Raw genomic sequence first — 14,301 nt, forward strand, 5'->3', positions numbered from 1 at the left:
ACTGAAAAAACATGCCATTGAGTTGACCTTCAAAAGAAACACCAACCGAAAAGTAATATTAAAAATCTCCACGTGAGGGCGCAAATTTTTGACCCAGTAATGTTTTACGTCGTCGTGTAGACCACTTGTTTGCGTTATATTTACAAAACGAATCTTAAGTTTATAAACATGTTTTTATTTTCCACATTTTCAGCTTACGTTATTAAACTTTCCCACCTAAAACAAACCAAACTAAGACAAGACGGTAACTTATCTTTATTGTATTTAATTCAAGGCACGTACATTATTGTGACAAATAATGAATAAATCAGCGATATTTAATACTAGAACACTAGGGTACAACATAGTACAGCATGCATTCCACAAAACAATCCCATTCACCAAAAAGTTTCATTAAATATGCATTTGTATGTGCGTGTTGCAGTCTTATTGCAATTCTTTCCGGCCTTCGGCCACTATTGGCTGGCTGGGAGCACCATCTAGAGGTGACAGGTGGTTACTTCTAGAACTTTACACTTCCATAAATTCATGGAAATAATTTTACAACAGATGTACCCTTAAAAAAAACACATAAAAACAAATATGGACCTATTTTTTAACCCTGGCAAAATACTTGTCGGTTCTCGTACAGCTTGGAGTTACAAAAGCTCAACCTTTTCACATTTTTATTTCCTCTCAAAAATAGCCTTTTTTGACCTTTTTCTTTCTAAAAACTGATCAACTTTCGTTGTGAGGTAAAAAAGGTCCTCCTCGGACCCAAAAGTTAAAGAACCCTGATTTAAATAGTCGATAATAGTATGTTTTCATTCCAAACCTACCGGAGGCGCGTCGGCGCTGTCCGGCTTGGCCTGCAAGAGGCCAGTGAGAAGCTCGTAAGTGACAAACACCACCATGTTGACGGGAAAGGCGCGCAGGCAGTTGATGCCCAAACTCCGGAAGAAGACGCCCACTCCCTCGGTGCGCACGGTCTCAGCGATGCAGTGGACCAGTCCCCTGTAGCGCCGCGTCTCCCGGGCGCCGTCCATCTGAAGACGAGCCTTAATCACATCCATGGGCGTGCTCATGGACCACGCCACTGTTCCCGCGAAGCCGCCGGCCAACATCACTGCGCTCCAGGCTGTAAGAGAAAATGTCCTTATAGATTTTACACATCAGTTTTTACTGAATCCTGTATTAACTCATTCACTGCAATTGAAGGCTATAAACGTCAAAAATAGTTTTACCGATAATCCGGACATTTTTTCTGCCCAAAATCGGCATTATTAAATCCCAAATCTGCTGCCAGATTCGCTCATAATACCTAATAAAACGGATTACTCTCGAAGCTAGTTCCATTTTTGCCCTTCACCTGGCTTCTCCATCCCGCTCTCAGTCAGCCATCCACAAACGGTGTTGTAGGTCAGAAAGTACATGGCAAACCCGGGTCCGTCCCTCAGCGCCAGCGGCGTGGCTCCCCGGTACAGCCCTCGCAGGCCCTCCTCCTTGAGGATGCTCAGCAGGCAATGCACCGGCCCGCGATACTTGGGTTTGCTCCCTCGCCGTAGCGACTCCGTCTGACACTGCAGGCGCACTTTGACCATGTCGCCGGGCGCTATAAAGAGCACCTTAGCAAGGGGGAGGAGCGCACATGTCACTTTAGGATAATATTAGCAAGTTGTCAGTTATCTGTAGCCTATATGACATGGGTAAAGGCGTGGATGAAGCATGTGGCTTACCTGTGTCACGCCGCCCACCATTCCTGAAAGGAAGATCTCCGGTTTGGTGCTGGGGCCACAGGAGGCCCCTCGCGCCTGTTTTAGACACTGCAGGCAGTTTCTGTAGGTCCCGAACGCCACCGAGGACGTGATGGAGATAGTCGCCATAGGTAGCGACATGCCTTTGAAGAAGCCGTGCACCTGATCGGTTCACAGAAAATATTCATGTACATATGTTTAAACGTGTTCAATTCATATATCTCTGTTTTGCAGATTTTCACTTTATATGGGCGGGTCAGGAATGTACCAAAACAACCTCTTTGCAAGTGGACTTTGACAGTAAATTTCTCCATCTGCACTGAAACGGTAAGGGGTAATCCTGCAAATTATTTGATGCTGCGTTCAAGAAAGCTGGGAGGTTGTGAAGTGTTACAGAATCACATGAAAAATACAAGATGTATCAGTACAGAGCAACAATCATGATTTAAACCGAGCCAAACACAAATTCCCAATGGAGATTAAAACATACAGTCAAATGAATGCTGGTCTTGTGTACCTAATAAAGTGCTTATATTCTCACCCCTTCTTTGGAAAACGTAGTGGCAATACATTGCCCTATTCCCGTAAACTGCCTCTGGGTTTGGATCCGGACCTAAGAGAATGGAAAAAAAATATTTGCTGAGCTATGTGTTTGGTTTGAAATTATAGTAGCAAATAAAAAAGTAATAAAAAAAAATCATGTACCTTGACAGTGTCGAGAGGGTATCCCACAGCCATGCCACAGGCCCCTGCACAGAAAAATAAGAGCATCAAGGACACACAGAATGCACTGTGGATTTACTCAAACGTATGTCACATATTTTGAGAACTTCCAACCTGCTATAATTTGGGAATTTATTTCTTACATCAAATTGACACTAGATAAACAAGATAAACAAGAACAATTTACATGCTGAGATGTATTTTTATGTGCCACCGTACAACAATAAATATCATTCGTTATGGTAAAAACAAAATACCTGTGTATATATAAATTAAAACTATCCAGTATTCGGGGAAAGATCTAAAACTGAGGTAAATGCCGGTAAAGAAAAAAAAAGAATATTGTGTAGTTAAATGTCACACATTTCAAGTTTGGTCAAATTGAACTGAACTTCAATACCTGAAGAAATGCATTTGATTTTAGTGTGTGTGTGTGTGTGTGTGTGTGTGTGTGTGTGGGGGGGGCTAGATAGTTACGCCTCTGAGTAAAACTATGGAAGCCGTGTAGTTTTCAACGTTCAAGCAGCTAGCCGGATTCTGGAATTAAAATATTTTAAATAATCCCTATACGTGACAGATATGAACATCTAACCAACTGATAACCGTTTTTACTTTGCCGGTGGTTGTTAAAACAGACAAATAATATCAAATACAGTGACAGACATGATGTTGTCAACTGTTACCTGCCAGCGACCCGGACACGAAATCGGCGATGTGCATTCTGTCAGCATTTGAACGAAACCCGGCGTGAATTCGTCTCTCGGCAGGTAGCCATTCTTCTTCCTGCCGCTATTGCTTCTTCTGCCTCGCCCAGCATGCGTGTGCGTGACTATTACGTGACTTTGCGGGGTGGAGAGGAGGACGAGACAAACGTCACTGCCATTTCCGGGTTTAGCCGAACGACAAGTATCGTTAAACGCAAACAGCTTTCATGATTTGTGACTTATTTTCGACACTTTTCTTAGAATTACATGGCCATCTTGGCTCTGTTTGACGTCACATTCCTAAGCAAAACAACAACAACAACAACAATAATACGTCAGTGACATTTTATGACGTAAAATATATCCCCCTCTGTTTGGCCAATGGCAGGCGAGAAGTGTGTACACAAGCAGCATGGCGGTGTTAATCTCGGTCACTGATTGGTCAGAAACCTCTATATCCACGCCCTTCTCATTACATTTGTTTACGTTGTGAGAATGGCAAAATATGTTTAAAAAGGTACCTTAGCGGTCACTTTTCAAATGATTTTTCATGTATATTTTTTTTAGAAACCATTATCAATGTTGCCTCCTCCGTGACATAATTCAGAGCCATGAGATACGTTCCCGGTGTCAGCCAATAGTAGACGAGAAGCATCTGTTTAATTTGCAGGCGTCGGCTTGGTTCCATGCCTCTGATTGGCCAAGAAGCCACCAAACTCCACCCTGACCTAATTCAAGACTTTGAAGCACCCTCTGCGTGATAGCAAATCACAGAGCGTAAACATTGCTACAACAGGTGTTGGCTTCGTTCCCGGCGTCTGATTGGCCATAAACTGTCAAACCCCTCCCCTTCATGAGTTTACTTCCTGTGACGCTCCCCGCTCCAAGGCAACCTCTGTGAAGCACGGGACACAGAAGCTGTCAAGCGCGCTTCTGCGAAGACGAATAGATCGCAAGGCGGCTGTATCGGCATAAACACAAATCTCTCAAATTAGCGGCCTGACGTGACAGAAAAGTCAACAGGAAGAAAAGAGGCTCGCCAGCACTAGATAATTTCAAATTAGTTGATTAGCCAGATTTAGCCTGTCACGAGGGCGCGTAGGCGTCCAGGAAGTCGATTTAACTGGGTGTGGAAAAGAAGCGAGATTAAAGTGTTTTGCGCAGAGTGTGAATTATTCAAACGGAAGCAGGTGACTCGGAGAGGAGCGGTGATGGACTTCGTGGCCGGCTGCATTGGCGGTAAGTGCACCTTCGCTCCCCCCGCCCGTTTGATTAAAGTGATGCAACTCTGCATTCAGATTACTAAATGCATTTTCAAAGTAGAACCGCAGGTGGGCACACGCATGCGTCTTGAGATAGCTCCTGAAACTTCACTGCTGAAACTGTACAGTCGAGTTTTGTGCAGATTTTACAGTCAAATCATAATGGAGCAAAGCTGCGCTTGGTATATGCACTTGTCTGGATGACAGAGTTAAAGGGGAAGTCCTGTAAAAAAAAAAAAAAAGATGTCTCAATTAGTCAAAACACGATATTCTCATTATTATTGCAATCGTGAATAGTGATTAAAGAAACAAAATTACAAACGAGTACTGTTTTGAACCCATTCCTGGACAGACATTTTTTTTCACTTGCCAAAAATGACCACTTGACAACTTGGAAATGTCACATGACCAAACTGAGAAAACAGGTGAGCCACGATTGGTTGTTAGCTGAGCCCTTTGGCAGTGTTGTGACATTTTCACTCAGCAAGTGGCAAAATGATAGATAAAAATGACGTTACAAAGATCCTCATAAATCATGAGGAGAAACATCGCAATTTCAAACATAGGTGCAACTTTTTTTCTTGCAAAACATTACAACATTTTAAACTTTGAGTTACGTCACTTCTTTATATCTTAACATTGTTTTCTTCTTGTGACTTTGAAAGTACTTGATGGCCAACGAGGTCAAAGGCTTTTTTTCTTTTAACATTTATCATTTTATCGTAAAATATTCTGACTTTTCTTGTTACGATTTTTCTGCTGTAACATTGCAGTGTTTTTCTGGTGACTACTGACTTCATTTCATCTTGAAATTATTTTCCTTAATGTACTTAAGTATCGATTTAGTACTTAAGTAACGACTGGGTCGCCAAGTAGAATGAAAAACATTTGGTCAAGGTTATGCCCTCATCGGATGCTGTTCTGCTTGACGTGAGCGCAAAATGACAAGTTGAGCTTGTCAACTCGCAGCGCGTGTGTAAAGTTTACACACACGCACGTAACACAAATGATTGGACGGGGTTTGCACACACCCCTACACTGACCAATGCCGGGCTTTGTCTACAGTATGCTGCTCGGCCATGTGCTTGTCAACATTCGCCTGTGGCCCCAAAACAATGTCAACTATGACGTTCGCCTTTGTTTTTGTTTTTTTAAGTTTAATTGTTCGTAAAACATGTTCCTAAATACTTCTGACTGTTGAACTGTGAATTAAATTGACTCTTTAACCAAACCATGTATGCCTACATATAATGCGAAATGACATAGATATGCTAACGGGTATTTTAGATGTCGTTATTATGTCTTTGGCACACTAGTAATTGATTGAGGTCATGGCTGGCGTCATTTGTGTCAGGCGCACACATGATTGTGTTCTTTTCCTGGCACTCAGCTGATGGCTGCTCTCTTTACAAATAGGTCATGTGATCAAGCAAGCGCTAATGCCGGATTAGCTTTCAGACGTTTGTTTACAACCGTGCGCTGGGAACGAACCTACTCAGGCTTTGATGCAATCACCGTTTTTATTTTTTGTCATGTTGCGAAAGCCTTTGATTCATATTTCAAAGTCAATTGTGACTTGTGTTTTCTTTATGGCGGTTTATTTTTATATAATCTTCAAAATATAATTTATGTTAGTGTTATAGCTGGAAAATCTACGCCCCATACCCTTGAGATGCCTTGAGAGGCGACTGGGAATATTTTTGTCCGGTGTAAAGGTGTACTTGTTTATTGGCCACTGTATGAGACTCAGGTGACTCGGCCCTTGAACTGACCTCATATCAGGCCCAAGATACAGTACGCAACAGTTTGTCTGTCACCGCTAAGAAAAATGATGCTATACACCAGCCACATGAAGTATTTTTTTGTTCTGAGAAAAAACAAAAAAACAAGATGGAAATGGCAATATAAAGGGAATATATTGAAATTTTGAAAGTCACGGGTATTTAAAATCGTCCAAATCTGACAAAATGGTTTTGTTTTTTTCCTCGTCGTCTGCCTTAATGGGCAATTTTCAGCCAGCATCCTCTGGATGTGACTTATACTCTTTGGCTGCCTCGGCCAATTACATCCACTTCCTGGTTTGCCGTCTTCATTATCAATGTAGGTTAGCTACTGCAGCTAATTTCCTCAGCTAAAGTGGCTAACAGTAAATTGAGCTCAAGTGTGGGTCAAAAAAAGCGAACCCTCGTTGGCGTGAAATTACAGAATCAATATTGTACTATTAATTAATACACACAGTAGTTTTATTATTTTTAATATTATTGTGCATGGTAAATATGAAAATATGTTAAAATGTATATTTTAGAGCGGTAATTTCAATACCGCGATTCAAGGTTATCATACCGTCAGATTTTGATATCGTCCCATCCCTAGACTCATTTTGGAACTGACATTTATTAACGGCTTGTCTGTCCTCAGGTGCTGCTGGAGTTTTAGTTGGTCATCCATTCGATACAGTGAAGGTAAGAAAACCTTTGTCTACATTTACACACTTAGAAACAACTTGTAATTGACTAAAAATATATACACGAAGCACACTGAAATCACTCAAAATTGACTAATTCCTCTGTAAATTATTTATTAAATAATTATGAGTTTCAAATGATTTTGGTTATTTCCTTGTGGTTTTGTGTTGCATCACCAGAGGAGAATAAACAATCTTGGCCATGTTTCCGTTTGCGCCTGCAGAAAATGGTCCAATGTTCCACCTTATTAACGCAGGTGATCAATGTGTGTGTTTGTGTGTTTTTCTTTCAGGTTAGACTCCAAGTCCAGAATGTTAATAAGCCTTTGTACCGCGGCACCTTCCACTGTTTCCAGTCAATCATACGCCAGGAGTCGGTACGTATTGAGTAGACGCTCTTCTGTTTTACAATCTCAATCTGTACCAGCTACTGTATTTTCAGATAATCCCTTTAATATTGAAAAAACAAATACGCTAAATTAGTTCATGTGATTGAATATCTGGATTCTATAAAAACGTATGATTACATCCTTGATATTGAATGCAGCACTTATTTTCAGACACTCTTTTACTCTAAAATTTCAAAAATCCAATACTGTCGATAAGTTCATTGGGTTGAAATGTCTGGACTGTTAAAGACGTGTACAGCAATGACATCTTTGGGGTTGAATGTGCTAGATAGGTTTTTAAACTTGTAATTTTGGAGGAAAGTCATCTTCTGTAGAAAAAATGTCATGTTTTTGAGTCTTTTTTTCCTCCTTTTTTGTAGGTTTGGCCTTTGTTGATTTGCATATTTGTAAATATCTTTTTAATTTCTTAAAATACCTTCTTTGGCCATTATCTTGTCCCCCTCTGTGCCCCCTTTCAGTTGTTTGGTTTGTACAAAGGCATCGGCTCCCCCATGATGGGCCTGACCTTCATCAACGCCATCGTGTTCGGCGTGCAGGGCAACGCCATGCGTATGCTGGGCCAGGACACGCCCACCAACCAGTTCCTGGCGGGCGCGGCGGCAGGCGCCATCCAGTGCGTCATCTGCTGCCCCATGGAGCTGGCCAAGACGCGCATGCAGATGCAGGGCTCGGGTGAGAAGAAGTCCTCCAGGAAGATGTACAAGAACTCGGTGGACTGCTTGGTTCGCATCTATCGGCGCGAGGGCGTGCGGGGCATCAACAGGGGCATGGTGACCACCTTCATCCGCGAGACGCCGGCTTTTGGCTTCTACTTCCTGGCGTACGACGTGCTGACGCGGCAGCTGGGCTGCGAGCCCGAAGACCGCTACATGATCCCGAAGCTGCTGTTCGCCGGCGGCATGGCGGGCATCGCCTCCTGGCTCTCCACCTACCCGGTGGATGTGATCAAGTCGCGGCTGCAGGCGGACGGCGTGGGCGGGGTCAACAAGTACGACGGCATCGCCGACTGCGTGCGGCAGAGCGTGCGCAAGGAAGGCTACATGGTGTTCACGCGGGGGCTGACCTCCACGCTGCTGCGCGCGTTCCCCGTCAACGCCGCCACCTTCGCCACCGTCACGCTGGTCCTCATGTACGCCCGGGGGCCCGAGCGGGACGCCGGGGACTGCGAGGCGGTGGCCCAGCCCGCCGGCCGCCACCCTCAAGGTCAGGCTCAGACCTCCGGCCTGTGAACGCCCTTCTACTGATAGGACGCATCGCAGCCAAGCAAGGGAAAGTCCGGACAGCTAAATGCCAAGAGCTGCTTCTTTTTTTGAAGAAATCATTTCTGCTCCCCCAGTGATCAAACTAGACAAAAGCCGTATCCGGGTTTTTGTACGCAACGCTTGTTGCGTGGATCCTGATGAGATGAGAATTACTCTCATTCTGCACTATGTTGTGTGTATTTATCGAAGGGAATTGAGAGTTGTGATACCTGCTATATTTTTTGGGTCGATACTGGCCTTATTTTCAGGTATCAAATATGTGTCAGCCACCAAGGTATTTCTTCATATATACATTTATGCAGGTCTCATAATGAACTTTTTTACGAGCACAACAGTGAGTCCTGTCAGGGAAATCTCTGGACTAGGACAAGCACCGCTCAAGCGTCCCTGCCTGGTTTTTATTCATTCAGCAAAGCATTGCACATTACAAGACATAACAAAAAGAGCCAGTCGGGCGCCACCAACAGCTGGGCCAAGGTCCCAGCTCACACTTTCCTGCGTCAACAGCTTCATCTAAGGACTGAACTAGGACTGCAATGCACACTATTCTAGACAAGAAATAAGCACATAATGAGAACAACCGAATATATGATTCCCTTCACAAGCCCCAAACCTGAATTTTTGGGGCGCACGCAAAGTAGACTTGTATAATAATAATAAAAACCACTCCACTCATTTTTACTACATCAATGATGGGCTCACTGGAACAGAAATTTATAAACCAGGGGGGGAAAAAAACAGTTATTTGTGAACCAAAAAAAAATCCTGCAAAATTTACAGGTCACATTGCTGCGAGTAGGTGAAAGATGTAACACGTGTCTCCAAATTTTGCTGGAAAGTGTTGTCACCATTTAGTAGCAATCTACAGTACTACAGGACTAATTGCAGAATGTATATATTGACTATTTACTGTATGTGTTTATGTGTGTGTATAATATATGTGTGTGCGTGCATGTGTGTGTGTGTGTGTGTGTATATATATATATATATATATATATATATAGTTGCAACAGAGAATATACAATACAAGCGAGAGAAAAAAAACTTGTGATTTTTGCCCTTAATGTTAAGTAAAAGTAAGTAACAAGTTGTGCAAAAGGTACTCTAGCAGTGAACAGATTGACTTATGCATTCAAAGGTTAGAAAAGGTCAATTTGAAGTTGACCCATAAAAGTTAAAGTGCATTTTAGGTTCACCCTAAAATGTCACCTATCAAATATCTTAGTTTCTGAGACATGGATGTGTCAGTAGCGAGAGATATAATATGTAAAAAATATTTTTCTGTGTATTGGGCAACTTGACTGTAGAAAGTATTTTTATTATTAGATCTAATACCAGAAATGTAATAATAGAATATTTATTTTTTAAATAAAATAAAATAACAAGTCTTACCAAGATAGTTTAATTGTTACGAAAAGTCATGTTTTGGCAAGAACAGGATTTGTTAAAATCCATATTTTTGTCCCAGAATTTGTGCATATTTTCAGGCATTAAAAAATTGTTCACAAATTGCAACTTTATTACTCCAAGATTACAATTTTTTGCTGCCCCAAAGTACAACTACATCATAATATTGCGCCTTAAAAAAAAACTCCACACGACTTTTTTTTTTTTAACCAAAGATATTACAATTTATTCTTGTAAGTCGAACTAGTTGGTCTTCCTGCCTTACTTCCAAAGCACCTTTTTATCTCTGAACAGCAACAAAGACGTGTTAAATTCTTGTCGCAGCTATTTGTACTGATGCAATCACAATCAAGTGTTATTTGATTGATGCCAGGGAACAGAAGCGCATTTGAAATGCACAAACATGTCTAAACGTGGAAAAGACCAATGACCAAAAAAAAAGATCTAATATGTTCTAACTGCAATGATTTCAATATTTCTAATGTGTTTTTGCTCAAGGGTTCTCCATTTATTGGTCAATCTGATGAATGTACTGTACTTACGCTCCAGCATGCAATAGTATCATGTTTTCATTTGACCTATTTATACCTTTTCAAATGTCCAAGCTAATCATACTATGTCCCATGCTGCTTTAGAATCCTGAATGCTGGATTTGTCGCTGTGAAAAAAGAAGTGTAGCTATGCAATCAGCTAAGCATCAAATATCTGTATTTTTTATGCTTTCAAAATGCTTCCAGATGCACTAAGAACTTTTTTTTCCCCCTTTTGCATTGTTGCTGAGACACTTGAAAAAGTACAAAGGAGTGTTAGAAAGATAATGCAAAAAAAAAATCAAAAATCAAAAGGAAATGTCAATATTTTAAGAATGTAGCTTTTAAGTCATCTGAGGAAAAATGCAAAACAAAATATTACAAGCATGGTGTGCTTAAGTTGCACAACTTTCAGTCTTCTTACATGAACAGTACAATCAAATGAGTTTCTATTGCAGTCAATGATTAAAATGATCACTTTATTCTCATGACCTTTGCTTAAAAAAGGCAATAAAATGCCTCGACTATATTTTTCCTTTCAACGTAGTACTGCTTGGTAAATATTTGCAAGGCTGAATAATATCTCCTCATTTACTTACCATGTGACTGTGGCTTTGAAGCACCAGTCTACATTGTAGCATTACACAAGCTGAATTCATGTGATGGAAATTCAAAAGTGCTTTGGAGATTCTTGATATTGTATTGGACAAATTATGGATTCATATATTTTTCAGTCTGAATGTCAAGTGTGCGGTTTGAACACGTTATTGACTTATACAGTTGGCTGAGTGTATGCTAAAAGATCAAGACACTGTATATGTATATTTTGTCGTTGGAATAAATCATCTGCACAATGAGGTAAACATTTTTTTTCCCCATGTTCACCAAGTCTACTCGAAGGGGGATTGAAACATGCCTGAGAAAAGCCTGAGACAGGAGGTGCGTCACAGGTATTTTTAATCACTATTTGAATGTGCATTTAAAAAAAAAACATTTGAAATCCATGAAGTATTGGCGTTAGAAAAATTTGTAACCATTGCAAACGTCAGCTTGTTTTCAGTGCTAATGTTAGCTAAACGATGCTAATGCTGATATTATTGCAAGCAGGACGTTGACAATCTTGAGGCAGAACTATTAAAATGTCCCTCCACTAGATGGCACTATTGTGTATAATACAGAACTCCAATGCGGTGCTTCTCAATTATATTTTGCAAAGTTCCCCCAACGAAAGAAAACCTTTCAACGCCAACAATGAAGATTATCTTATTAAAGAAAGCAATGTGAATCAACTACTGTTAACTCCAGTATACGAATTAGTCTAAAAAAACGTAACCAAGGGCATCAAAGTCTTTAAAAAATTGCAAAACCTTTTCCCTGAGGTCACATCACCTCAGGGGTCACAGTGACTCCTCTAAATGTTCTTACTTTTAGTTGCCTTTCAATAAGACATCATAAAGCAATCAATAAAACAGGTAAAAAAAAATCACACCCATTCAATTAGTGCTTTTATTCCACATCAAAAAAACGATACTTTGAGTACATGAACGTGTTTTACCGTGACTTATTGACAAGTTATGATTACATCATATCCTGTACAACTGCCATGATTCAAGTAAGCCGCCATTTTTGACGCAAAGTCACTTTTTGTGCGCTTTATACACAGGAAGAGGACTTGTAATGCATTCGCAAATAAAGCGGGGGCGGGTTGGTCATGATCAAAAGCCTCAAAAGTCTTCGTATGAAATTGTACAATTTGCGGTGACTTCTTTTCCATCCACATCAGAATGACTTGAGTCTATTTCTTGGCGATCTGCAGACGCTCGCTCACATTCTCCCAGTTGATAACATTCCATATGGCCTTAACGTAGTCTGGACGGACATTTTTGTACTGCAGGTAATAAGCGTGCTCCCATACGTCAATGCCCAGCAGAGGGATGAGGCCTGGGGGGTGGTCAGAAAGAGTTGAGGAACCATCTGAGTAAAACTAAGCAAGACGTAGCTAACCTGTAGTCCCTTGCAGAGGATCCTGATTGGCGCAAGCTGCGATGCAAAGTCTTGCACCCTGCTTGTCATAGCCCAACCAGCCCCAGCCTGAGCCTTGAACTGCCACCGTAGCGGCAGACATCTTCTCCTTCATGTTCTGGAAGGAGCCAAAGTCCCGCTTGATGGCGTCCATTAACTCCCCTGACAAACAATCGCGGTTAGCACCATGAGCTATTTTTTTATTCGCAGTCTTGAAAGACCACAGTGAGGGGAACAAAAATTATTCCTAATATTTTATTATTTTTCAACAATTGGAAGCTACGCTAAGCGGCTAAATCTTACCTTGTGGCTCGCCCCCACCGTTAGGAGATAGGTTAGTCCAGAAAATGGTGTGGTTAATGTGACCGCCACCGTTGAACTTGAGAGCAGGTTGAAGGGACACCTGCGCTGTTACGTCTCCTAAAAACACCCAGACACATACAAAAATTTACCCTAACAATACCAATTAACAACTAAAATCCACTAATTGTTCAACACTTAAGCCATATTCACTACCTTTTGCCAGCGCCTCTTTATACTTCTCCTCCGCCACATTGAGGTTGTTGACATACGTGGCGTGGTGCTTGCTGTGGTGCAGCTGCATGATCTCGGCGTTGATGTGAGGTTCCAGGGCGCCATAGTCGTAGGTCAGGTCAGGAAGCGTGTGCTTCTGTCTGCATGCCGCTACCTGCTGGACGGCTTGACTCAAACTAGCAGCGCACCTGGAACGATATGGGGCCACATTTGACCTCATTAGGGTCACTGTTTCCTGGCGTCTAGTTACTTTTCAGTGTATATTTTATTTAGCTTGTAGATGTGTTTATTGACTAACAAATAATCAAATCAAAACTTGATTTAGCTCCAAATTGGTTGGAATACTGCAGTAAGCTATCAATGATCATGCCATGTGCTTCAAATGCATTATATTTCAAAAGTGACTAACTACAAGCTATTGGGTTCTATTCGAAATAAATTAGCACCAGGTTACTCAGAAGAGTACCCAAACGCTAGCTGAACATTATAAGTGAAATATTTGCCAGTCCTGTGCGTCTTTTAAAGTGAGTGCGCAACAAACTAACCTAGCCAGACAGCTCCAGAATGTTAGCATGTGCTAGGCTAGCTTTGCATAAGAAACAGTAGTGTGAAGAAGTCACGCTGACGCTGCACAGCGTCTGCACAATAAGACTGGCTGGTGGGTTATTTTCGCTTTACCTGCGTATCTGGGCAACTCTGCACAGCATGATCGAGACGATTTTTGAGGGGAAGATGCTTCTCTTTCTGAGTGTTTTCAATGACTGCCCTTGAACTCAAGTGAGCGAGTTGAATTTGACAGGCGCGTGCGACCGTACCATTGCCACTACGCGGGGGTGTTTGTTGAAATGGTTTGCTCTGTCGTTGACTAAATTAAAACGTAGTTTCTAGATTTTAAATCCCCGAACATTTTACATTCAGTTAATTACATTATTTATACGCAACACTTGTGATGGTGTCTTAATAAATAATAAAACATATTTATGACGTATTTTTCTGTTTTTTTTATTATCACATTTAAAAAGCATTGTTGAACAGTGTTTATGAGACAGATGTTATTTTTTATTATTGTGCTATTCTTATTATTATGTAAAATGTTTTAACATTTTATACGCTTAAACGGGCATAATTAAAAAAAAAAAAGTACAGGCACAAACGGAATTCCAAAGATCGTATGTTATAGTAAGAGGCATGCTTGTCTTTCAAATAAATATGGATGCGACAAAATGCAATATTTTGAGGGAAATTTCGTG

The 14,301-nt window shown here is 41.2% G+C and overlaps 3 protein-coding genes across 3 annotated transcripts; 1 reads left to right on the forward strand and 2 right to left on the reverse strand.

Annotated features, from left to right (window-relative positions):
• Positions 1–238: 238 nt before the first annotated feature.
• Positions 239–3,445, reverse strand: LOC148407087 (solute carrier family 25 member 47-A-like). The gene is made up of 6 exons (XM_088403401.1): positions 3,140–3,445; positions 2,439–2,482; positions 2,275–2,346; positions 1,716–1,895; positions 1,349–1,604; positions 239–1,117 (listed from the first exon to the last, which is right to left on the reverse strand). Exons 1-6 carry the CDS (start codon positions 3,174–3,176, stop codon positions 804–806), a joined length of 903 nt encoding a protein of 300 aa, XP_088259527.1. The 5' UTR covers positions 3,177–3,445; the 3' UTR covers positions 239–803.
• A 623-nt stretch (positions 3,446–4,068) lies between these two features.
• LOC148407088 (mitochondrial basic amino acids transporter-like) lies at positions 4,069–11,358 on the forward strand. Its single transcript, XM_088404068.1, has 4 exons — positions 4,069–4,399; positions 6,841–6,884; positions 7,180–7,263; positions 7,755–11,358. Exons 1-4 carry the CDS (start codon positions 4,372–4,374, stop codon positions 8,523–8,525), a joined length of 927 nt encoding a protein of 308 aa, XP_088260194.1. The 5' UTR covers positions 4,069–4,371; the 3' UTR covers positions 8,526–11,358.
• Positions 11,359–11,987: 629 nt separating this feature from the next.
• sod2 (superoxide dismutase 2, mitochondrial) lies at positions 11,988–13,872 on the reverse strand. The gene is made up of 5 exons (XM_088403786.1): positions 13,730–13,872; positions 13,034–13,239; positions 12,821–12,937; positions 12,500–12,679; positions 11,988–12,436 (listed from the first exon to the last, which is right to left on the reverse strand). Exons 1-5 carry the CDS (start codon positions 13,756–13,758, stop codon positions 12,291–12,293), a joined length of 678 nt encoding a protein of 225 aa, XP_088259912.1. The 5' UTR covers positions 13,759–13,872; the 3' UTR covers positions 11,988–12,290.
• Positions 13,873–14,301: the final 429 nt, after the last annotated feature.

The sequence above is a fragment of the Hippichthys cyanospilos genome, chromosome 20, assembly GCF_059441005.1.
Source record: "Hippichthys cyanospilos isolate Australia breed blue-spotted pipefish chromosome 20, RoL_Hcya_1.0, whole genome shotgun sequence".
NCBI classification, from domain to species: Eukaryota; Metazoa; Chordata; class Actinopteri; order Syngnathiformes; family Syngnathidae; genus Hippichthys; species Hippichthys cyanospilos.